The sequence below is a fragment of the Eleutherodactylus coqui genome, chromosome 3 (assembly GCF_035609145.1).
Source record: "Eleutherodactylus coqui strain aEleCoq1 chromosome 3, aEleCoq1.hap1, whole genome shotgun sequence".
Taxonomy (NCBI): domain Eukaryota; kingdom Metazoa; phylum Chordata; class Amphibia; order Anura; family Eleutherodactylidae; genus Eleutherodactylus; species Eleutherodactylus coqui.
Window position 1 is genome coordinate 12,885,426 of NC_089839.1, and position 25,886 is coordinate 12,911,311.

The 25,886-nt window shown below is 49.4% G+C and overlaps 1 protein-coding gene across 2 annotated transcripts in view; it reads right to left on the bottom strand.

Annotated features, from left to right (window-relative positions):
- Positions 1-25,429, bottom strand: part of COQ8A (coenzyme Q8A) — a 41,900-nt gene extending 16,471 nt beyond the window's left edge. The window contains exons 1-5 of one of the 2 annotated variants that reach the window (XM_066595132.1): positions 25,316-25,429; positions 12,969-13,170; positions 11,622-11,981; positions 6,665-6,731; positions 3,310-3,384 (exon numbers count right to left, since the gene is read on the bottom strand). In XM_066595132.1, coding sequence (XP_066451229.1) covers positions 3,310-3,384; positions 6,665-6,731; positions 11,622-11,981; positions 12,969-13,145 — 679 coding nt within the window. In that variant the 5' untranslated portion in view covers positions 13,146-13,170; positions 25,316-25,429. Of the gene's footprint in view, positions 1-3,309; positions 3,385-6,664; positions 6,732-11,621; positions 11,982-12,968; positions 13,174-25,315 lie in introns of both variants that reach the window. The other variant, XM_066595133.1, reaches the window with a different exon arrangement.
- Positions 25,430-25,886: the final 457 nt, after the last annotated feature.

Genomic DNA, 25,886 nt, shown 5'->3' on the forward strand with positions numbered 1-25,886 from the left:
GTGTGGGGTTGCACAGCAAAAGCAAGTAGGAGAAGACATCTGGTGAGCAAAGTCTACAGAGACCAGTTGTGGACAGAAGCCATCATGGTGGTCTGGACCAGGTGGAGAAGAAAAAAAAAAAAAAAAAAAAGGATTTGCAGGTGATATCATCTCCGATTTGAGTCACTGAAATGTTTCTTCTATTACCGACTGCATTTCATCACCTCTGTAGTCACTTGTGTGATCTGCGGAGTGAAGATGGGTAATAAAATTCCTTTTATACAGACCAACCAGCAGGCGTTTTAAACAAGTGCTGCTCAATGAGATCGGTGCTTGTTTAGCCCAATAAGGACCAAAACAACATTGTATAGCGGCACTTAGTCCTGGACTTTAATTCCGAGTCATAATAAAAACATGGCCCAAGATAAAGGCTCCTGCAATCTCACAGAACCTTCACTCTGCTCACCTGAAGCAACAGGTATGGGCGATGAGAAGATTTAGGCCAGGAGCCATCTCGAAACCACAGCCACCAATAAAAGCTCTATACAAAACCACACAAGTGGTCTTCGACAACCCAAAAGGTTAATGGCCCATCCAGACCCGCATTAAACAGTCTTTCCAGCTCCGTCGTCTTTCAAGACCCTTGCAGGTTGTATAGAAGATCCCACGATGCTGCCTGCAGCTTTATCATAGTGCGGCTTCATGTGACTTATTTCAGAAGTATTATGCACTCCTCTATGAGGGGACACGTTCCAGACAGCAAATCCATGCAGAACTGTTCAGCACCAACTTGTCTTCTGCCATGTAGGATTAAACAAGGCGCTTGAGCAGAAAACCACCTGCTCGCCCCATAAGTGTAAAGCTGCAGACAGGACCAGCTGTCCGACCCGAGATCCAGTCTGTGAGGTCATTAGGAGCTTAAAGGAGACTTGAAGATCTTAAATATAAAGTAGCAGTGTAGTACCCCCCCCCCCCCCCCCCCTCAGACACAGAGGTCAAGTTAAATCAATAAGCCACAGGATGCAATAATCTCTGAATGGCATGGGAGCGTACTATAAACTGCAGCAGCGTGGAGGTCCGCATGGAATGAACAGCCATATACACCCCCGGAGGAGCAGAGAGCGAGGCTGGTCAGCAGATGGATAACAAGGGGGTTCCCTAAAAAGATCAGGGTCCTGGAGAATTCATAGCAAGAGATTATAAAGCATCAGCAGGATTATGCCGGTCAGTAAAAGTAGCAACCCGCTAATGAAGAGCGAACACTTAAAGGAACCCGCCACCAGAAGAGGCCAAACCTAGAAGTGATGAACAGGCAATGCAATGGCCTCCCACAGCCTACAAGTTGGGGGTGAACTGCACCAACTACCGCTGCCTTGTACTATGTGGTGCACTAAGCACCGGGAAGGTGGGGGGACGTATAATGCATTCAGCTGTCAGAGGAGGAAGACGACATAGCCGGCAGGTAGCAACAACATCTGTTACTGTACAAGGGGCCGGGCACAGAGTCAAGCCCTTCCTTGGTTACCCAACTGTAGCCTTGACATTAGATATAGAACTATTATGTCCAAGAGAATGCGTGAGCGCTGGAGGAATGCCTTCTTGCTTTGAGGTCAGTCACACTTACAGTCCTGGCCAAGAGTTTTGACACTGTAAATTGGTTTTGCTGCTTTAGTTGTTTTTTAGTGGCAATTTCCATTAACTCTAAAGAATGAAGAGAGCCCAGACATCGCTGCTTGTAAGATCGCCCCTAAATACACCACCTATGGGATCTTCAAGAGGTTCAATTGCGATACAGGCTTCAGAACGCCCGACCAAGTCCATCCAGCGAGTGCCAGGAGCGTCTCCTAAAGAGCATTCAGCTACGGGATCAGATCACCACGCAGAGCTGGTCAGAGGGGCAGCAGGCGGGCGCCGGCGCTTCTGTACGCACAGTGAGCTGAAGACCTGGGGGCGGCAGCAAAGTCACTTCTCTTCATGAAAACCATTAAGGACAGCCTGACATCCTGCAGGAAGTACGAGGATAAAGGTATTTCCTCTGGTGAAGCCCCTCAGACTGTTTGGGACAGCTGGAAGAATGATTGTCCGGAGAAGAAAAGGCGAGCGCCACCATGGAGTCCTGTGCCATGCCAATAATAAAGCATTTGGAGACCCTTCATGTGTGGGGCTGATGAGGGCTCAACTCACAACTTGGGTGATGAGCACAAGTGCTAACTAAGTGGCTCTGTGACCACATTGGCATTTTGGTTCCATGGCAACTGGAAACACCCCAGATCTCATCCCACTGACAAGCTGGGGTCCTCAAAAAGCAGGTAGACAAAAAAAAAAAAAAAAAGTTTTTTAAAACTTTTGAAATGCTTATAGTTGTACTTCAGTAACCATAGAAACATCTAACAGATCAAAAAACACTGAAGCAGAAAGCCATGTGAGAACTAAGATGTGACAAAACGTTCGGCCACAACCGTATCTGCAACTCGGAATCATCGGGGAGTTTATAGGTTAAACGTGCAAATAAGTAATCTGCTTCATGGGGATGTGGGAATAAACGGGCTTTATACTCCTGTCACATCCAAAGCAGCAGTCAGGATTCTGCCAATTGCCACTTCGTGTTGACATATTACTTGAACCTCCGTATTGCCTCAGTGCAGACCCCGTATTGTACAGACACTGAAGCAGCAGGGGGCGAGGAGTACTGGAAGTATACAGCAGAACAGACGTATTCAGGACACCCAGAGCACACAGGGTCCCGCTCCTACACCCCCAGAGCACACAGGGTCCCGCTCCTACACCCCCAGAGCACACAGGGTCCCGCTCCTACACCCCCAGAGCACACAGGGTCCCGCTCCTACACCCCCAGAGCACACAGGGTCCCGCTCCTACACCCCCAGAGCACACAGGGTCCCGCTCCTACACCCCCAGAGCACACAGGGTCCCGCTCCTACACCCCCAGAGCACACAGGGTCCCGCTCCTACACCCCCAGAGCACACAGGGTCCCGCTCCTACACCCCCAGAGCACACAGGGTCCCGCTCCTACACCCCCAGAGCACACAGGGTCCCGCTCCTACACCCCCAGAGCACACAGGGTCCCGCTCCTACACCCCCAGAGCACACAGGGTCCCGCTCCTATACCCCCAGAGCACACAGGGTCCCGCTCCTATACCCCCAGAGCACACAGGGTCCCGCTCCTACACCCCCAGAGCACACAGGGTCCCGCTCCTACACCCCCAGAGCACACAGGGTCCCGCTCCTATACCCCCAGAGCACACAGGGTCCCGCTCCTATACCCCCAGAGCACACAGGGTCCCGCTCCTACACCAGGGCCGCTCACTCACCATTTTCATTTTTAGGACTTAAGCTTTTCTTTGCCACTTCTGCAAGAGCGCCGATGCCGAGGCCGACCGCCAACCCTGGAAGAGAAGCAGAAGAGCGCACATTTACACAGGTTATAAGAGAAGGACTCCGTCATGTCTCCACGGGTGCAGCAGGAGGCGCTGCGCTCGGGGATTGCTCTGCATGGGTTAATCCAGCATTTTCATGGAATAAGCCATATAACCGCTGCCAGGACTCAAAGCCTGAAAGTCCTAAACCCAGGCTTACTCAAAACGTATGCAGTGGATCCGCAACAGGGATGAAGTCTGCGGTGGATCCCGGCCAAAACCTGCAGAATGTCATGCAGATCTCCACACCAATCCTGCCGTGTGCCAATGTACCCTGAATCAAGTCCTATAAGACTATATATCCCCGGTTCAATGCCCACCCTTACCCTATGCTGCCCCAATAAACCCAATTTATGCCAGGTTACTTTATTAACCCATCCCGACTACCCAGCAGCCCCCCTCCCCCACCCTTGCCTCTCTGGAGCTTTACATGCTATTGAGCGCTGGTCTGACTGCAGAACTATTTTAGGCATGTTATCCCCCCTATAATTAGTAGCTGAGCCTATATCATCCGAGCGCGGCAGCTGCTATACAGCGCGGTCAGCCCACAGCAACAACAGAGAGGCCCCCATTGTTTAATGGACTCCGCAGCCTGTAGATACATATCACTGACGACCTCTAGAGATGACGGGATAGTCCGGGGTCAGAAGCGCTGAAACATTTTAATACTTAGTCATTCAATTTTTCATGATTTCTTTGCTTGCCGTCAATGACTAGGGCTTTTTTTTTTTAACCCTCTAATGACCTGGCCCTTTCTTCATCCTTGATTTTTCCTCTCCATCAGCACCGATGTCTAATGTCTGGGGGCTCGTTTACTGCAGGACAAGTTATCTTTTTCTAATAGTACTTTACAAAGTTGTTAGTAGGATGAAATGGGCGGGGGGGGGGGGGGGGAGAAACGCAATTCCGCCTTTTTGTCTTTGAAAAGTTCAGTTCCGGCGTTGTGCGTTTTCTTTTCCGACGACATTTACTGCACAGTATAAATATTACTTTGCTAGATCAGACATTCACAAACAAAACTATACCAAAAGTGATTGTTCCCAGCAAGAGGAACCAAGTCATCCTATAGATAGGATACCTTTTAATGGCTACAAAAATACATGATGTTACAGCGAGCTCTCGAGCCTCTCAGGGTTCTTCCAGCTTAAATGGAATCGATCTGACGAGGCCTGCATATTTATACACACATCGTAATGACAAGGCACAGACATGGATGTGATTAATTTGCACATAAGTATGTCATAAGTATGTGTGGCTATAGATGCACGCCTCTTCGGATGCATTTCATTTAAGCCTGAAGCAGACCCCCGTGTTGGTTTGAGAGCTCGCAGTAACATCATGTATGTTTGTTAGCCATTAAAAGGCATCATATCTACAGGATTACTTGGTTTTCCTTGCTGAGAACAATCACATTTTGCTCTATTTGCCAACACCGTACCAAACCTTTTTCATAATACCAAATGGTTTTTTTTGTTTTATTATAACTATAGGAAGTTTTTTTTTAAACTTTTTTCAATAAATAACTAAAGAAATTTTTAAACAAATCAGTTAAGTCCTCATAGGAGTGTTGATTGCTCAAAGTATAATGCAATACCGTAGTACTGCATTATATTGCATTCTTGCAGGGCTACCATGGGTCCTAATCCCGCTCCATACAAACCTATGGACGTAAATGTATGTCCTAAGGGCATGAAGGGTAGAGACCTATTTACACGGGATGACTGTCGGTGCGAACGATGCCAGACACTCGTCCCCGCATGTCCTCGCACTCCTGCTGTTGCACAGGAGCGATAATCGTTGGCTTGCAGTGGGGCGGCTGGAGATTTCACTCCTCGCTCTCCCCCGCCCCACTCCATTCACCTAACATAGCAGCTGTTGAGTATGGCACAGGAGTGAGTACATGCGGGGACAAGTGTTGGGCACAGTTTGCCCGACAGTGGTCCTGTGTAAATGGGGCTTTTAATCCAGAGTACTAAAACCCTGTACAGATCCAATACTACTTACAGCTTGTCACAATTGTAACAAGTCTATAGGATGCCCCTACAGTCTTGACTGATACGTTGTAGCAAACATTCAGGACAAGAGACAAGTTTGTGTCGGGGTAGTTTCACGTGTTGGGAACTCAGCTTTCCTGCTCTGTTCGGGGAGCAGGAAAGGTGAATCTTCGCAGCCGGACAGCTCTGTCTCTGGACTGAACCAAACCGTGCCGGACAGGCTCCACTGACTATAATGGGGTCTGTTCGCGGCCCACCCAGCCTTCTCTTCTAGTATCTCGAGCCGGATCTGACAGAACCTCCGGATGGATGTGAAATATACATTAGGGCACACATTAAAGACTGACACTGTCTGCAAATCACTCGTCAGCTTTGCTGTATTGAATTGGACAGAATGAGCAGAGTCATAGTAACATAGTATGCAAGGCTGAAAAAGACAGGCTGAACTGGATGGACATCCATTACCCCCTAATGTTGATCCAGAGGAAAAAAAAAAAAAAAAAGCAGACCACCCTCATGACGGCTCTGTTGCCCTGCTAGAGGCCTAGATCTGGCAGGAAAGCAACACTACACACAGATAAGGCTCTGTATGCAGCTCACCTGCTTCTGGGGGATGCAGAGCCGTATACCATCACTTCCTGGAAATGATCCAAAATAACCGCAGGGCAGAACTGCGCTCCGGCACTCCCAAAACAATGTGCTTGCACTGCAACTTTAAGATTGTTTTCTTGTGATCACAGCTACTTGTGAGTCGCAGCACAACCGGATCGAGTTCTGTCACCTTGCTAGATCGCAGGCTACACTTCTGATCTTTGGTTGAACAACCCACATCACGACCAAAGTCACCATATAGTTGTAGCTACCATAAAGCTCACACACCTTGCTGCACCATCTATATAGAAGTGCGTTCTCCAATATGGCTGCCTCTGGGAACTTTAAAAAGACAACCATATACCACCAAAACCATGTATTTCAGTCCCGAAAGGCGAGGGGACAGTAGGCTGGGAAGGCACCCAGAAGGTCACCCACCCCGATGCTCTGGAAGAAGGTTAGCACCATTTGTCGGATCAGTAGATCAGAGTCTCTAAGCCGATACCGGAGAGACCTAACGGCTTCCAAGTCCCCAGTGTTACCCCTCCATGGTTGTCCCCTCCCCCCGGATAGGATAATACTGCGCCATTCCCTTATACCTCTAATCTCCTGTAACTTTTGACCTAGTTCTACTAAACTGTTCAGCTGCAACAAAGTATCATTACCTCCAAAGTTTGCCAACCTCCCGATCCGTGTCACCGGCACCTTCCTCTCACGCGCTCGCTCACTGAGCTGAAAAACAAACAGGGCTTCATCAAAGGAAGAAGAAACAGTGCATGGGGACAAGCCAAGGGCGGCCCTGGGTGACATTAGGGACTTAAAGGGGTTTCTGGAACAAAAAAAAAAAAAAAGACGACATGCAGGGAATGATGGAAAAGGCTACTAACTTCCCAAATGTCCTCCTGGTCTGCAGCTGCAGCGCCAAAACTACCAGCTGCTGCAGCGCCAAAACTACCAGCTGCTGCAGCGCCAATCCTACCAGCTGCTGCAGCGCCAATCCTACCAGCTGCTGCAGCGCCAATCCTACCAGCTGCTGCAGCGCCAATCCTACCAGCTGCTGCAGCGCCAATCCTACCAGCTGCTGCAGCGCCAATCCTACCAGCTGCTGCAGCGCCAATCCTACCAGCTGCTGCAGCGCCAATCCTACCAGCTGCTGCAGCGCCAATCCTACCAGCTGCTGCAGCGCCAATCCTACCAGCTGCTGCAGCAGTTCCCAGGGAGGAGGACCACTAAACCCAGTTATGGCGCACACTGATCACATGTACAACGACCGGCAGCAGATCCTGAAACGGCAGTGGATGCCTGGGACCCGGAAGGGGGTCAATGTAGAGCAGGACTTCTTAAAGGGGCTGTCCTACAACTGACATCACCGCGGACACCACTGGCAATTCTGAAAATGGGGTTCCCGCGCCCCAGTCTTCTTACCATCTCGACCTGCAGTGAGACTAGATACAATGGAGTAGTGGTCGCACATGCACGGTCCGCTCGTTTCAATGGGGCCGACAGAAATAGCCGAGTACAAGCGTTCGGCCATCTCCGATGATCCCATTGAAGATGACTTGTGGGTCTCTGCGCATGGACAACCACGGCTCCAGCGAAGCTCCTCCTCACCACAGGGGGTGCAGGGATCACCTTTGTGTAGGTGATAAGTCAATTGTGGTACAACCCCCTGTGAACAGCTTGCCTCCCCGGTCCAGCGCAGCTGCCCCAGTTGCAGTCACATGCCATCCATCCATCATCGGCTCCGGCCGTGACGCTACGATGAGCAGCAGGAGACTATTTTTACAACTCGATCATTTAAAGGTGTTACCAAGGGTTAGAGAAACATGTCCGATTTCCTTCAAACACAGCGCCACCCGTATCCACAGGCTTGTGTGTGGTATTGCAGCTTAGCTCTATTGAAGTGTATGGGAGCTGAGCTGCAATACCCAACAGACGGACAGAGTGTCGCTGCGATCAGAAGAAAACAGACATGTTTTTCTAACCCTGGACAGTCCTTTAATAAGAATATATGGCTTTTCCGCCCTTCGATGCAAAGTTTAGGTTTTTTTGGCCCAGAACCCTGTTTTTAGGGTACGTTCACGAGCAGCAGGATTGGTGCAGATGTTAACGCAGATCCAGAGCAGAATTCACTTCAAGGGTAAAATCTGCAGCGGAAACCAATCACAAGCCGCACTAAATGATGTGACGTTTTGGTGGTTTTGGTGCGTCTCCACCCCCAATCTACAACGTGTGAACGAACCCAAAATGCCGTTATTTAGAACCAAACTCTACAAATCCCCTCTCAGCTTCCACTCCGCTCAGCCGGCTGCCGTCCAACACCTTTTTACACCAAACGAGAACCTCACGATTGTTTGCCCATGCTAATGAGCCAATGACATACTCACCAGCGAGTGGCGCTAGACAGGCAAATCATCACTGGGAATTGGCTAAGTTCAGCGTTTCGCATTCCTGTCTGAGACACGGAACGACGATCAGGACTTAAATGTGACAAGACGCCAACGAGCCGGCGATTTTTAGGCCGCCTGAAACTGAACAGGAAGCGCACGATTCACTTGCTGTTCAGTCGTTACCATTCGTTCATAACGCACTGCCTCTCCGGACTGCGCAGACTTGTTTTAGGCTCCTCCCACTTTTGATGGTATGGGAAGACTAGGAGGGTCCCTGCTGCAAACAAGTCAGCGGGGGGCCCCTCCGAGCCAATGGTTGTCCGAAGACCATGTCCTCTTTAGCTCTTAAGCGTCCGGGTGGGAAGTTACAGCTAGAAACCAGCGAGCCGCCAGAATCTGAGCGGCATCTCCTAGCGCTCGGTCTGTGACCCTCCCCAAACATGACGGGACTTGAGGAACTACTCAGCCACCGACAATCTTTAGGAAGGAACAGGAGAAAGTCTACCTTCACAAAGCGTTAAATAGGATTATTAGCTTTAACCCTTACCTACCCACGGCCTTTTCTTGCTTTACTACTTCTGTACTGATCCTGAGATGGTCAGTTTTATTCTCCAGCTACATCTAAAGCTGTCCTCCTCTCGATACGACTACCTGCCCCGAGCGAACAGACCGCAGCTGGTCTGCACTCCGGATAGCCCCGTGACCCAGCAGTTGGTACGTGATCTGTCCTAGTGTGCGGCGGTTCAGTCTCCGGGAACAAGCAGAAATGGTGTTCAGCTTTGGGTGTAACTGGAGTATAAAATACAGCGCAAGATAAAAGCCATTTACTGCATAAATTTACATAAAATGTGCCATTTCTTCTAGAGAAAGAAAACTTGCTTTTCACATGAGACCCGCACGTTTTAGGAGAATTGAGGGGGGGGGGAAATATATAAATATTAGCGTCAGGTATTGTGCAAAACCGAAAACCCCTTTAAGATCAACCTAACCCAAGGTGCCTTGACAAGGAGCTGATCAAAGAATCCACCCGCAGGAACCAGCAGCAATCAGTTGGGTAAGATGGCAATAAGTGTTGACCTTCCCTGCAGTGCCTCCGCAGGGAAAGGTAGGTATTACAGTGTCCATTCACATCAATGGGCTGTCCAATGCAAGACCGCCCCCTCCAGAGATTCTTTCTATCTGCTCTCACGATAGATAAGGGTCCTATACAGAGAGCCCTTTCCACTGTACCCTCAGCGACTAGACTGTCAGCAGGGCACTGGACTGGCACAAGAACACCGGAGCGGTCTACAGCACTTTGTTCCATCCAAAAATTGAAACCCAACGGAACGGTAACAAATTGAAAGCTTTCAGTTTAGTTTTTTTGCTTTTTAAAACCACATTTAACTTCTGTTTTTCTGATCATAAACAGGGCCTAGAGATGGAATATGACTGCAGCCATAAGGCTGGTGTGAGAGGAGCCCAATAAGACCCCTTACCCAAACAATATCCTGCTGTACTGCTCCTGCATGCCATTCTGTATTAGTTTTCCTGTCCAGGCAGGTTGGACCCGACATGCAGGATTCCCACAGCGGAGTTCAACCAGGTGCCAGGCCTGCTCATCTGTCTGGTGTATTCTCCTGTGTTGCCAATCTGCCAGGTGGCACATGCACAGTACAGGGGACACTGCAACTGTGAAGGCTGGCGCAAGCGCAGTTGAGAGGACGCCGGGCCGTTGCCAAAGTAAGGACTCGGTTCCCATGCACATTCCGCAATGGCGATTGCGGAAAGGCCGCAGCATGGACTGCTTCCAATTACTTCAATGCAAGCCAGCCGTACATAGCCCACAGCAAATTGCAACATGCAATAGGCTGGATTTGCTGCGAAATCTGGAGGCAGAATCCAGCTCCAGATTTCGCAATGCAAATCTGCCAGTGGTCTAGAGGCCTTATACACCAGAGCTGCACTCACTATTCTGCTGGTGGAGTCACTGTGTACATACATTACTTATCCTGTACTGACCCTGAGTTACATCCTGTATTATACTCCAGAGCTGCACTCACTATTCTGCTGGTGGAGTCACTGTGTACATACATTACTTATCCTGTACTGACCCTGAGTTACATCCTGTATTATACTCCAGAGCTGCACTCACTATTCTGCTGGTGGAGTCACTATGTACATACATTACTTATCCTGTACTGCTCCTGAGTTACATCCTGTATTATACCCCAGAGCTGCACTCACTATTCTGCTGGTGGAGTCACTGTGTACATACATTACTTATCCTGTACTGATCCTGAGTTACATCCTGTATTATACCCCAGAGCTGCACTCACTATTCTGCTGGTGGAGTCACTGTGTACATACATTACTTATCCTGAAGTATAATACAGGATGCAACTCAGGGTCAGTACAGGATAAGTAATGTATGTACACAGTGACTCCACCAGCAGAATAGTGAGTGCAGCTCTGGAGTATAATACAGACTTGTATCATTTTTCTGTGCGGAAAATCTCTTCAGCCTGCGAACAATCCACAACCTGCATATAAACGAGTGGTGGATAATGTGTGAACTCTGTAACCACAGATCGCACACAGACACCAGAGAGTCGCACAACCTCAAAGTTAAAATCACATCTTCCAGCAAACATTCACACTGTACTCAGAACTGCAGACATAAGTGATGCGGGACAATAATGGGCAACGAGACACGTCCACCGCGCGTTTCAGATCTGTTAATCTGACCAACACATACAGAACGGCTCGGCTCCTGGCAGGAGCGCTGAACTCTGAAGCCTCATTTACACACAGATGATGGCTCAAAATTGATCAGAAACTGACAGTTTTGAGCGATCATTTTGCATTAGCCACTAATGAGCTAATCAGCCCATTAGTAGCCTACTAGCTTCATTTGCATGTATTTAGAGAACAGCGGGTGGTCTGTTCTCTGAATACATAACTATTGTTCTCCAGCGGGAAAGCAGCTGAAACAATGTTATCAGCGCTGCCCGCAGAGAACTCAGCATGCGGTCCTTGCCATCAGGGACAACCGATTTTAAGCTGAGCTTAGCGATGGATGAAGAGTGTGCGGTAAGTACACGATGGGTGCACATTTACACACAACGGTTATCGCTCAAAAGATGGCGTTTGAGAGAATTTTGAGCGATAACCGTTGTGTGTAAAAGAGCCTTCTGTATTTAGTGTTAATGGGGAGTTTGAGAAGAAGGATAAACTCTTAAACTGTACATACCATTTGTTTGTGAGGCTTCTGCTCCGGGTTGGACTTGGCCTCCCTGGCTTTATCAATGTCCTCCGCTGTAAGCCCACTGACCGAAGAATGATCCTGGTGGAAAGCCCTTTTCTGACCAGCAGCTGCAAAAGGTCCCACAGAGTCTCTAAAGTTCCCAAATAATGCCCCATTGTCCCTGGCAGGGTCTGGGTGGAAGGAAAGGCTTTCTTGGCTACCATATGCAGTGGACTCTTGCGTGTAAGCCTCATCAGGAGTGTGGCTGGAAGAGGGCGAGTACTCCATGCCAGCGATCTCAGAGGTCAGTCCTTCAAAAGCATCAATCCCTTCCCCGGAGACGTTCTCCTGCTGCTTCCCAAATTCCTGAAGACACAGGAGATCAATATTAATAACTTGCCAAATTGGCTATACAATAATCACTTAGTCCTGTGGGAGAACTACAACTTCCAGCATGCTTAGTATTGTGGATTGCAGAAGCTGGAGCACCTTGTGATAGACCCTGATCATTCATCTCTACCACAACCTTGAGGAGTTTCCATCCAGGACCCCAGGAGGAAAAACTGGCTGATAATAGTTATAATAGCGGCCGTATTGACCATTATTAAAGCTGTTGTGCCAAGGTGCACCAACCCCTCAGAATGCAGGGCAGATGAACAGGAGCTCTTCTCTTGGCACAACCCCTTTAAGGTACAAGGACGATTAACGCAAGCCTAACTCTGGCTCCAATATTGTAGAATCACTGACCAGCAATAGTCAATAGATTGACCTTTTATTTCAACACAAGCTGCAGCGGTTCCCTAAAATAAGCCCTAGCCTGATTTTTAAGGATTTTTGGGAAGGCTTGACATAAGCCCTACCTTGAGAATAAGCCAAAGTCACATTAAAAAAAAAAAAGGAATGCAATGGCCAGCTGCTTCAGTCCAGATCCCGCCAGCGGTTCCCATAGTCCTCCGACGCCCCCACACAGGATCACTTCCTCATCAAGCCAATCGCTTTGTGGAGGCGAGATTTAGGAATCCCATAACCTGGAGTGATCCTGTGTGAGCGGCCTATGACTGTGGGAACCGCGTAAGGGCTCTGAAAAGCAGCGGGAAGGTTCTGGACCAAGAAGCTGCTGGGTAAGCAAAATAAGCTATTCCCCAAAAATAAGCCCTAGCACTTCCTGTGGGGCAAAAAAAATTTACATACAAGCCTGTCTTATTTTCGGGTAAACACGGTATTCTGTTCCTATCCACTATGATTTACACTGCAGCTGTGCTCGGAGGCGGAGCCTGGACGCATCAGTTCTGGAATCAAGTTCCTCCAACCACCATAGATGAAACGTCATTTGAGGCATCAACAACCGCTTACCTGGACTTTCCCCATGGTGACGCTGAATCGTTCCTCTGCAGCTACTTGCAAACTTCTTGCCAAGTTGACCACCTCTTTGCCCAGCGCCACCTGCTTCAGCTGACCAACCTGCACCGCCAGCACTGCTTTACTGAGCTTAGCCAGCCCTTTGGCCAGCATGATAGCGTCTGCCGCCATGATGGCTGCTCACAGCGTCCCACACCTGCTAAGACAGAAAAAAAATATGTAAGAATCTGCGTGAACCAAGTGTTTAACATAAAACCCGGATTTACACAAGTAGTCAGTTTCTGAGGACACTTTCCCTTTAAGGTATATGAATGCTTCAGGCAGCAGCTTAGGCTTGGTGCACATCAGTGCGGGGGCCGCCGGAGCCAACATATCCGGCACTGCTACATTCGCATTTTGGCCCCTAAAACAGAGCCGAACAAAAATGTCAAACAGCAGTGAGAATGAGTCCAACGAGAAGGACCAACCCCGCCAACAAGGGGGATTACTAGAGCACAGAGGATGCTCTGACTCTGAATGAGGGGGGCAGAGAAGCGGCACAAGTTGCAGGCTTCAGATAATCAGTTTTGACGTCATGAAATTCCTCCCTCCACCCAGAGAGGGGAGAAGTATAGATGCATACGGGCCGTAGTGTGCACGACGGGAAGATCTGCAGAGTCGGCGGAAAAAGACAAACTGCAACAAAGTAACACAGCGAGGAGGATCCATCACACAGGTTCTGGGAAGCGGCCGAGCCACGAAATGAACCACAAGCCAAAGCTTTACAGAACGAATCCAACACCAAGTATATACTGGGGTGATGCGTCAGTAGCGCCCTGAGGGGGGCGCTGCATGTGGGATATTACATGTAACGATATACAGAAGCCAGACCTGCACCGATTCAGACAGAGATCCCAGCCATCGGCGCACGTGTGTTCCCTTGTAACCCGCGCCCCCGGCAGATGGGGGTCATTCCGGGTGACGTGTGCGAGGGCCTGAAGTGCCAGATATCTGCGCCTCACATCTCACTGCAGGATTGTTTCTTTCCGTACAAAAGGGAGTCCAAAGGTTGTTCATAAACGTCAGTTCTGGACACGACTTTACCTTCTTTAACCCCTTAGTGACTGCCGATACGTATTCTGACAGCCTGTATCAGCGGCCTACGTATGAAGAAAGATCGCGGGCCATCGCTCTTTATACAGTGCGGCCGCCGGCTGTTTCTTACAGCTGACACCCAGCGGCAACAGCTCAGATAAGCTGCTCATTGGACCCGTTACAGAATGAGAGAATAAAAAGTTTTACTAGTTAAAAAAAAAAAAGGAATAAAAAGTTAAAAAAAATAAACTGTGTATTGCTGCATCTATAAAAGTCCGATCTTGTATCACATCTTGTATCCAAGCTAGAGGCGGTACAACAGGATACTAGAGCCTCCATGCCCCTGTATCACATCTTGTATCTAAGCTAGAGGCGGTACAACAGGGTACTAGAGCCTCCATGCCCACCTGTATCACATCTTGTATCCAAGCTAGAGGTGGTACAACAGGGTACTAGAGCGTCCATGTCCCCCCATATCACATCTTGTATCCAAGCTAGAGGCGGTACAATGGGTTACTAGAGCCTCCATGCCCACCTGTATCACATCTTGTATCCAAGCTATAGGTGGTACAACAGGGTACTAGAGCCTCCATGCCCACCTGTATCACATCTTGTATCCAAGCTATAGGTGGTACAACAGGGTACTAGAGCCTCCATGCCCCCCGTATCACATCTTGTATCCAAGCTATAGGTGGTACAACAGGGTACTAGAGCCTCCATGCCTGCTGTATCACATCTTGTATCTAAGCTAGAGGCGGTACTAAGGGTACTAGAGCCTCCATGCCCACCTGTATCACATCTTGTAGCCAAGCTATAGGTGGTACAACAGGGTACTAGAGCCTCCATGCCCACCTGTATCACATCTTGTATCCAAGCTATAGGTGGTACAACAGGGTACTAGAGCCTCCATGCCTGCCCGTATCACATCTTGTATCCAAGCTAGAGGTGGTACAACAGGGTACTAGAGCCTCCATGGCCACCTGTATCACATCATGTATCTAAGCTAGAGGTGGTACAACAGGGTACTAGAGCCTCCATGCCTGCCTGTATCACATCTTGTATCCAAGCTAGAGGCGGTACAACAGGTTCCTAGAGCCTCCATGCCCACCTGTATCACATCTTGTATCCAAGCTATAGGTGGTACAACAGGGTACTAGAGCCTCCATGCCCACCTGTATCACATCTTGTATCCAAGCTATAGGTGGTACAACAGGGTACTAGAGCCTCCATGCCTGCCTGTATCACATCGTGTATCCAAGCTAGAGGTGGTACAACAGGGTACTAGAGCCTCCATGCCTGCCTGTGTCACATCTTGTATCCAAGCTAGAGATGGTACAACAGGGTACTAGAGCCTCCATGCCTGCCCGTATCACATCTTGTATCCAAGCTAGAGGCGGTACAACAGGGTACTAGAGCCTCCATGCCTGCCTGTGTCACATCTTGTATCCAAGCTAGAGGGGGTACAACAGGGTACTAGAGCCTCCATGCCTGCCTGTGTCACATCTTGTATCCAAGCTAGAGGGGGTACATCAGGGTACTAGAGCCTCCCTACAAGGGGTCGGTTCCCCACGATAAAGGATGCTTTGCTCTGATATGTAATCGCTTATAATGTAACAATCACAGAGAAGTTGTCGGAATTGAATGAAGCTTTCTAGGTTGATGTTTCTGACACGGAGTGCGCAGACGGTGGGGCAGGTACCCTCATCCTGGCTAGTGGCCCCCGGCTTGTCACACAGTCCGAGCGTTGGGCACCAACATTCACCCAACTACTGAGCCGTAGTAAACTGCAAACAATCAGCCACAAATGCAAACATTCCATCACAAGAGGGGGGCGCAGGTTTATGGGGTGCGATGGTATTTTGGCTCGCGGTGAGCAGAGCCATCCAGACATCAGTATGGAGACCGTGTCATGTGACCTTATATACAGTCAGTAACAGAGGCGTCACGGAGGACGGTCCCAACCAAACGTGACATTAAACAATGGCTAACCCAGAAGTTAGCGCCACAAAGCTAGTTAACCAGTGACCCCCCTGCAGTCCTCGCTGGCGCCCCCGATGGTGGCTCCGTTCCATCCCAGTAAATGATTGTGCGCTGGATTCTTTCCCCGCTGACCTTGGTGAAGGAGGCAGCCAGTTACATCGCGCCAAATTCTCCAGGCCGCCGTCGGGGAAATAAAGTGCACTTTGATCAGAACACAGGAACGTACGGGACCGGCGCAACAGGCGCAGTGCGTGTATACGGGGCTTTACAACCAAAGACCAACAGAAACAAGGGGTCCCTGATCACTGGGACCCCCATGTGAACGAGGTGCCGCTGCGTACGGGGGACCACCCCTCCATTTACTTCAATGGGACAGACAGACAAGTTAGTATCCCATGGAAGTGATTGAAGTGAGGGTCCCCGTACGCACGGACACGCCATTCACATGGGGCATTTCGGGGGAGGGGGGCTGATCTCAGGAAACAGAGGATGTATCTGCTATGCAGGGAAGAGGCCACGGTACTCCTCTAAGCACTGCGACCTCCTCAACAGGGGACCCCCACTACAAGATATAAGTAATCAATATTGGAGTCCTGGAAAACCCCTTTAACATTTGTGCCAGAGCCTTAGTTAAAGGGGTTGTCCAGGTTTGCAGGCCAACAGTACAATGGTGAGGGTCTGCCATCCAGAAGCCATGACCAACAGCTGATCCCCAGCTGTGCTGGATGGTGGACCCCCGCCGATCTACTATTGGTGGCCCATCCGGAGGATGGAAAGAGCAATCGTGAAAAGCTGCAGATCATCAAAACTGAACAGGAAGGAAAGACCCCTTTTAGCCATTTTCAGCAATGATTCCTGATTAGAGAAAAAAAATGCTGCAGCAACCAACAGAAAGGGTTAAATGCAGAAAGAACGTTTACACAACAACACAGACACTGCGCCAAACATAACAAAGAAGAACACCGACCCGATATCGGCAGCGAATAGAGGTCAAATATCTGCAGAGCAACATGCCGCCGCAGCCGGTAACACAAAGGCCTGGTTAGAGGAGGACGGCGACATTTCACTGATGAAGTCGGGCGTCTGGAGCCCAACTGAATGGCACGGCGGCACACATGCCCTCTGCTTCATTCACGCAGAGACCTTTGTGACCCCCATTCTCAGGATTGCTGAGGGTCCCAGTTTCCAGGCCCCACTGATCATAATGTTATCCATCGCGCAGTGAAAAGGGCGAGCACTCCCCCGCCCCCGTTCATTTTAGGCCACACTCACACGGGCATATCCGTCAGGATAAACGCGAACACAATGACATGCCATACTGGCTGCATGCCACCCATAGCCATGTTCTATCTTGGCATGTATGTGCGCCAGGATAGAACATACTGCAATTTTCTTGCCCGCAATTGATGCCAGTGGTAACATGGCCGCCTATGGGCAGGGGAATAGCGGATTCTGCACGCAAAATACGCAATACCGACACGCTGATGTGAGCCTGGCCTCGGTGATCAGCGGGAGTCTTGGCATCAGGACCCCCAGAGACGCCTCAAGCCTTTATGCTGCCTGAGGCAAAGTGTGAAATGCCCCCCCACAAGAAGAGACCATGTAACAGCAAGATCCGAGGTGGCGCCATTCCCACCGCCCGCGCTTCTCGTTAGCCTGCCGTAAATAATTACAGAACAAAACTCATGGCCCAGTAATCCCATCAACAGGCAGAGCAAAGTCTAACGGATTAGACAGGAATTATTCAATTACAGGCTATTTAAAGAACGGAACTACAAAAAAACCGCAACACGGATCACCGCGTGGCAACGCCGGCCACAGCAACAACCAGTAATCTGGCACCCATGGGATAGGAAGGCCTGGTGAGCAACGCTATAGCGGATGAATATGAAGTCCAACCCCCCTTATACAGCACCAGCGAGCATTGTGTGAAGGGAGGCAATCCCTGAACTACAAGTCCCAGCATGCTCTGCCATCAAGTATCGTTGAGCAGCTATTAAGGTCTGACCATGGCAGCTGGAGCAAAGATGTCAAGTCTTGGAGCTTCTAAGCAGCGTTACCCCAGCGGTGGGATGTCGGACGGCACCGTAGTCACCGGGAGAAGCGGCGGACCGCAGTGTTCAGTGCCTCGTTACTTGTGGTTTGCTATAGGTCCGATCTGTCATCGTGTGTCCCATCATGTCGTGGGACACACGACACTATTATAGTACCGCTATCGGTGTCCATAGGGGGGGGGCACCATTATAGTACCTATATCCGTGTCCATGGGGGGGGGGGGGGGGGGGCGCCATTATAGTACCGCTACCCATGTCCGGGAGGGGAGGGGGCCCCATTATAGTACCTCTACCCGTGTCCATAGGAGGGGCACCATTATAGTACCTCTATCTGTGTCCATGGGGGGAGGGGGGACGGGACACGACACTATTATAGTACCCCTATCGGTGTCCATAGGGGGGGCACCATTATAGTACCTCTATCTGTGTCCATGGGGGGGGGGGGGGGGACACGACACTATTATAGTACCGCTATCTGTGTCCATAGGGGGGGCACCATTATAGTACCTCTACCTGTGTCCATGGGGGGGAACCATTATAGTACCTATATCCGTGTCCATGGGGGGGGGGGGGGGGGGCGGGCATTATAGTACCGCTACCCATGTCCATAGGGGAGGCACCATTATAGTACCGCTACCCGTGTCCGTGGGGGGGCACCATTATAGTACCGCTACCCGTGTCCGTGGGGGGGGGGGGGCACCATTATAGTAACGCTACCCGTGTCCCCGAGGGGGGGGGGGGGGCACCATTGTAGTACCGCTACCCGTGTCCGTGGGGGAGGGGGCACCATTATAGTACCGCTACCCGTGTCCGTGGGGGGGGGGCACCATTATAGTACCGCTACCTGTGTCCGTGGGGGGGCAGTATTATAGTAGTTATATTCTTGGACATAGGGGGCAGTATTATAGTAGTTATATTCTTGTACATAGGAGGCAGTATTATAGTAGTTATATACTTGTACATAGGGGGCAGTATTATAGTAGTTATATACTTGTACATAGGGGGCAGTATTATAGTAGTTATATTCTTGTACATAGGAGGCAGTATTATAGTAGTTATATTCTCGTACATAGGGGGCAGTATTATAGTAGTTATATTCTCGTACATAGGGGGCAGTATTATAGTAGTTATATTCTTGTACGTAGGAGGCAGTATTATAGTAGTTATATTCTTGTACATAGGGGGCAGTATCATAGTAGTTGTATCCTTGTACATAGGGGGCGGTATTATAGTAGTTATATTCTTGTACATAGGGGGCAGTATTATAGTAGTTATATACTTGTACATAGGGGGCAGTATTATAGTAGTTATATACTTGTACATAGGGGGCAGTATTATAGTAGTTATATTCTTGTACATAGGAGGCAGTATTATAGTAGTTATATTCTCGTACATAGGGGGCAGTATTATAGTAGTTATATTCTCGTACATAGGGGGCAGTATTATAGTAGTTATATTCTTGTACGTAGGAGGCAGTATTATAGTAGTTGTATTCTTATACATAGGGGGCAGTATCATAGTAGTTGTATCCTTGTACATAGGGGGCGGTATTATAGTAGTTGTATCCTTGTACATAGGGGGCGGTATTATAGTAGTTGTATCCTTGTACATAGGGGGCGGTATTATAGTAGTTGTATTCTTGGACATAGGGGGCGGTATTATAGTAGTTGTATTCTTGGACATAGGGGGCAGTATTATAGTAGTTATATTCTTGGACATAGGGGGCGGTATTATAGTAGTTATATTCTTGTACATAGGGGGCAGTATTATAGTAGTTATATTCTTGTACATAGGGGGCAGTATTATAGTAGTTATATTTTATAGAGATTACTGTTAAAAAAAATTTTTTTAAAAAGTAAAAAAAAAATACAACCGTCCTGATTCCTTATGGAAGACAGTTTTCCAGCGCTCACATTCTAACATTGCTCATCCCAATACGCACAAACATTTATAAGCTACAAACGGCATTAAGCCAAGAACAACACAGACCTGGAAGACGAAACTGTCAGCAGCCAAGAAGCAGAACAACAAGGAGCTAAACGTCCAGGAGAGCAAGGAGCAAAATAAAAGGAGAACCAGCCCGGCCGCCCTCCTCCTCCGGCACACAACAGAGGACAGCAGCTCCAAAAAAGCAGAACTGCTACTATATATACTTCTATCACAGTCTGAATCATAACTAGAAACAATGCATCACACACCCGGTATAACACCACAGTGGCAGGGGGGGCGCTGTATACTGTAAGCCTTAGGATCAGCAATATACAGCAATGGTGTTATAACAGCGAGCCCCCCCCCCATATAGTAATCGCTCTGCGGTGTATGTCCGGGCTGTTATGTAATTACTTCCTCTTATCTGCCTGCAAATTCTATTGACTATTTTATGATCCAATGAAAAAAAACTGAAAACAAAAAGGTTCAGAAGCATTTTTTGCATTCGCTTTTGTTTTTTCTTCCATTACTTTTACAAGGATTTTCCGGGACTCCAATTTTGATGACATTTCCTCAGAACCAGCCATCTGTGGGGAGCTAAGGGGCCTCGTGTGGTGCAGAGTGTTAAGGCAGCAGTTTGCAGTCCTAAGCTCTTGCTCACGACCTTAAGGTTGCAAGTTCGACCCCCGCAGGGTTCAGGTAGCCGGCTCAAAGTTGACTCAGCCTTTCAGCCTTCCATCCTTCCGAGGTCGGTAGAGTGAGTCCCCAGCTTGGTGGGGGGTAATAAATGTCTGTGGAATAAGTTGGCGCTATACAAATAACAAGTCCCCTTTCCTTCTCTAACACTTGGAGCCCTCAACAATTAGCCGTTTGAGGCGGCCAAGGTGCTCAGCTGTATCTCCTCACTGTATACCAGTCACAGCGCCACACATTTTGTAGTGGTTCACCAAGTAGTGCTCTCAGGACACGTGACCGGGGAGGAGACCACAGTGCTCACCAGGGGTCCCGGAGTAGCAGACCTCCACTAATCAGACAATGATGACCCATCCTAAAGGTACCATTAGAGGAGCAGTTATGAGGGACTGTCAGCCCATAAACACATGACCCCCGACAAAGCACTGAGCCGCTCGGTAGTAGCTAGTAAATCCCCGAAACAACAACTACTGAGCGGCTTCTCGCTAAATGTAAACAGGAGTCGCTTAATCTCTGAGTGTCTGCTTGCTTGCAGTGAATGGAAGCTAGCGGCCAGAAATCTGTCCTGCTCCGCCTCTATTCTCTGACAAACTAGTCCCGTGTAAAAGGTACCTTAACGACGGGTCATCTATATCAAACACTCTTTTCATTCTAGGCCTAGAAGGAAAAAAAAGCCATATACAATGCGATCCACTACAAAATCTAGGAACGCAACGTTAGGCGACCTTCCATGCAAGATTTCCTTCTCCTCCCAGGTTGCAGCTTTTCACCATTTTCAAGATCTCTGCTTGCTGTAAAAAACACACCTAAAAACCAACATGGAACCAAAGCCGCCCTCATGTCTGCATTCAGGCCGGTTCAGGGTTTCCGTCTCTATGGAGAAGAGACTCAAAACGGGAAGAAAAAAAAAAAGTATCTGTTTTTTTCCCACCGATTTCAATAGTTTTTCGAAAAATAGATAGCGAACAGAAAGGCTTTAGTTTGCTTGCGTTCCATTTGTGTTTTTGGGTGGGAATATAGTGCAGCTTGCAGAGTTATTTTTCCAGCCAAAAAAAACCAACAACCTGACGAAACAGAAGCAAACTGAAGACTTTCCATTTTTTGAGACCCCACTGAAATCAATGGGGGGAAAAAAAAAAATACGTTTTTTTTTCTGTTTTGAGTTTCTCTCCTCCCAAAACAGCGCAGACGCATGGAAACCTTGAATATCTGTCAGGACAGGGGTTTCGCTACAATGTATCCAGGCCAAGCAATCCTCCATGAACTTAAGGGGGTTGTGCTGCAAGTATAACTTCTCACCTCTCCACAGGATTGGGGATTCACTGCTGATCAGTGGGGGGGGGGGGGGGGGGGGGGGGGGGGTCATTTCTCCCCCGTGCTCAGTGCTCTATTCATTTCAAAGAGGCTAACAGAAATAGCCCACCAGGTGCGGCTCCCTCCGCAGTCCCACTGAAAGTGCATGGAGAGCTAGTAGACTTGCACAACCAGCGCTCCATTCAGTCTCCACATTTGGGGAGGCGGGCACAGGACCCCCCTTAAGAGTTTCATTAGAGCCCTCAGCAGCGAGACCCCCACCAAGCAGCAACGTATCCCCTATCCTGTGAGGGAACATGTAAGTGTAGTACAACCCCTTTAATATATCTGATAGTTCAGTGTTTTTGCTACAATGTATCCAGTGCAAACAATCCTCTGTGAGGTGAACACATGAGCAGCAGCACAGCCCGCCCCTCCCCCCTGTGCTGATAGTCTGCTCCTATGTATCAGTGAAGGTGATTGGAAGTCTGGAGTCCTCGCGGGATGTAAACAAAAATGTCTCAATTCACTGAAAGCAAGTAAAAAAAAGTTATACTTTATTCTATTTGAACAAAATACAACAAAAAAAAGGGGTCCGGCAACATTTGTGCCAAATTCTAATGTGGCATGAAACATTGACAGCCAGGCATGACAGCTGCGGCACGACAGACTCCGTGATCGGCATCAGTATGCAAACTGGGCCCAAACAGATTAAACGCCATTCATGAAGTGCGACTTCACGTCCAGTGTGACCATCTACTCCACGTGCGCATAAATAAGGTCATTGCCAAGGTCAAAATGACAGGGCATTCCCCAGTAGTAGGACAGCTGGCACCACAGGGGGCTTCGCCAGCAGCTCCAGGGCAGAATCAACACCCCCTCCTTCCCATGATGCAACACTGTCCATATTCACCAATAATAGTGCAAAACGAACAATCTGCAACAGAAAGTCCCGGGGCAGCAGACAATGCAGTGTCCTAGATTCCCAACACTCCCTCCGGGCTCGGGGTCCGTGCCAAGTCCCAGGAAAGCCTCCCCGCAGCAGCCAAGCCTTGTAACCATACAAGAGCAGCGAAAACAAGCAGAATAAGGTCACCCCATAACGAAGTCACAGCGAGGGCCGAACCATCAGCAACTCCCCATAACTTTATACAGAAGGCCGGACTCACTGATGTGTCCGATGCCCTTCTCCAAACTTATATACCCCTCGTCTCCAGCTGGGAGCGCTAGTTCTACAACAGCTGGAGTCACAGAACGTATATCCAGGTTCATAATTGTGCCTTTAATGTCCCCTTTAGAAGAACCCGCAACATTCGCAAGAGTCAAACCCTGGTGAGATCCCATAGCTTTACTGCAAATCCGGGGCAACCTCCAGCCTGGCTAGCTGCAGCCTTCAGCCGGAGTCACACGGCTGGGATCTCAGGCGCAACTCGCACAAGTCCTATTCTCATGTGAGACGCACGAACATAGGACATGCCAGAGGGGAAAGAAATGTGCGTGTAAACAGACCCAGTGCAAACAACGGGTTACACTTCAGTGAGTCGCAATGCGCAAGACTCACGTGAAAATATCGCCCGTGTACATACAGCCTCAGTGTCCATTTACACGGACCAGTTGTGCGATTAATCATGGCGGTCAGGCCAGACTCCCACATGCGTTCGGAAAACGCCGCTCGAATATCGCTGAAATTTTACCTCGATTCTGAACCCATTAACATCACTTTTTAACGCGCCCCATCGTTGTAACGGGTGACGAGCCGCGCTTAAGAGTGCAGATAGCGCTTGAAAATCGCGGCAAAAAGCAGCTTGTGCGAAAGTGGCGCAAGCGGATAAGAACACGTCCAGCAAGGACACGACCAAAGAAAGTCTGCCCATCGCTGATCGCTTCCGTTAGATACAAAGATTTGGTGCTCAGTGGAGAAAACAAGTGAAACAGAAAATCAAGAAGAGTGCGGAGGCCGAGGATCTCCAAGGGGATGGGACGAGGGATCTAAAAAAGGAACGCGATTGCAGGATTACCGGCACGCGTAAAAGGCGATCGTGGAAACGCTCACGGGTCACTATTGCTCACTTTCCCTTGAATTTACGTGTAAACCTATCATTAGAGGGAGTGCGATGGCTGGTGGGAACGTCGTGGCGATCCTGAGAACAGCGCACCCCGAACGCTCCATGTGATCGGAGCGGGGACGGCACGCTCAACTGCCCCTCCATTCACTTCTACAGGAGAGGCGGAGAGCAATGCGCTCTGCCCATAGAAGTGAATGGCGCGGGGATCGTGTATGCGCATCACTGCTCCAGTCACATGGGACATTCTTGGATCAATGGAGGTCCCGGGGTTGAGTTACGCAATATGCTATAGAAGGGGGTGTGCCTTTAAAAAAAAAAAAAAAAAAAAACTTTTTCGCAGCTGATGATCAAGCAGGTAATTGCATTTTTGAATGATCTTCGCCCCGTGAGCGAGTGATAAAATACCGTCCGACACATCGTTACACAGGCGCAAAAACAACGGTCAGCTGCAGACGAGGGGATTCAGCCCCGATGGTGGTCTGACCCGGGTCACACGAACGGTCGCCACAATGGCAGAATGCAAATAGATTAATTAGCACCGATCAACTCGCTATTCCATTGATCGGCACTTGGAGGTAATAATCTGCGTACAAAGACCCTGCCGCACCGAAACCTTCGCAACAAAGTTACCGCAGAAACAACAACAAAGACGGATATGGAAGAGTTTTCACCCATTAAGTAAAAACAACTAGTTATAAAGTCGTTAGGATCTCAGAAAGGATCCCGCAGCCCCGAGAACAGAGGTTTACCACTTTTCACCCCCAAAGTTACTTTAAATGCACAATAAATAGAAGTTCTGCATTTTTGCTGCAAACTTACATTTAAATGCAAAAAAAGCATAAAATACACAACTTATCCTGCATTCTTGCTACAAAGTTACCATTTCCATCTGTGCATAAAAGATACAGTATGTCAGATCCCCCAGCAGCCCATGCTGCCCCCCGTGTGCCCTCCTGCTGCCCCCCTGTGCCCTCCCGCTGCGCCCCCTGTGCCCTCCTGCTGCCCCCCGTGTGCCCTCCTGCTGCCCCCCTTCTCTCCAGATGCCACATTGTTGCAATAATAACCAATGCAACACAGAATCCCACTAAGTGAAGCCATATGTATCTGCGGTCGTGCAACTACAACTCCCACGAGCTGCAAGGAATGCTGGGAGTTGTAGTCTTACAACCCTAAACACAAAACCCCCCACAGCTGTGACGCGCGTGCTATGTAGGTGCCCAGGGGAGGCTCACGGCCGCCTAGGAGTACGTACAGCGCCGTGCAGGCCTCCCGTGTCCAGGCTGCAGGCGGCTCTTCCCCCTCGTCCGCTCCTCTCTGACACGAGGTGCTCAGTGTTTACCAGCAGCCTTCACCAAGCCTTCCACCCCAGATCTCGACAGGAGCTCCGCCCCCTCCGCCTTTATTAACTTCTCCTATTGGCTGCTCAAACTCTGGGCTGAAACACGATTGGTCAACGCTCCTGCCAATCAAGTAGAGAGCGTGCCCAGAGCGTGTGCACGACGGCTCCGCCAATCAGAAGCCCGTATAGTTGCTAGTGGGCGCGTCAGGCGGGAGAGAACAACAAGTCTGTCAGCCAATCAGAGCGCGGCAGTCGAAGAACACCCCAGGTGTCCGCGACGGTAGATGTGTGAGGTGATAAGCCGAGGGGATGGAGGTGATAAGCGGTGAGCCGGGCGGAGGCGCCGCCTGCTGGGCTCCTGGAGAGGCTGTAGTTGATGTCAAATCCGATAGGGTCTGTTCATACGGGGCGGCTGCGGGACTGAAAACCGTGAGGTAAAAAAAAACGTGTTTTTACCTCAGAGTGTCCGCAGCGAGCACAGGCG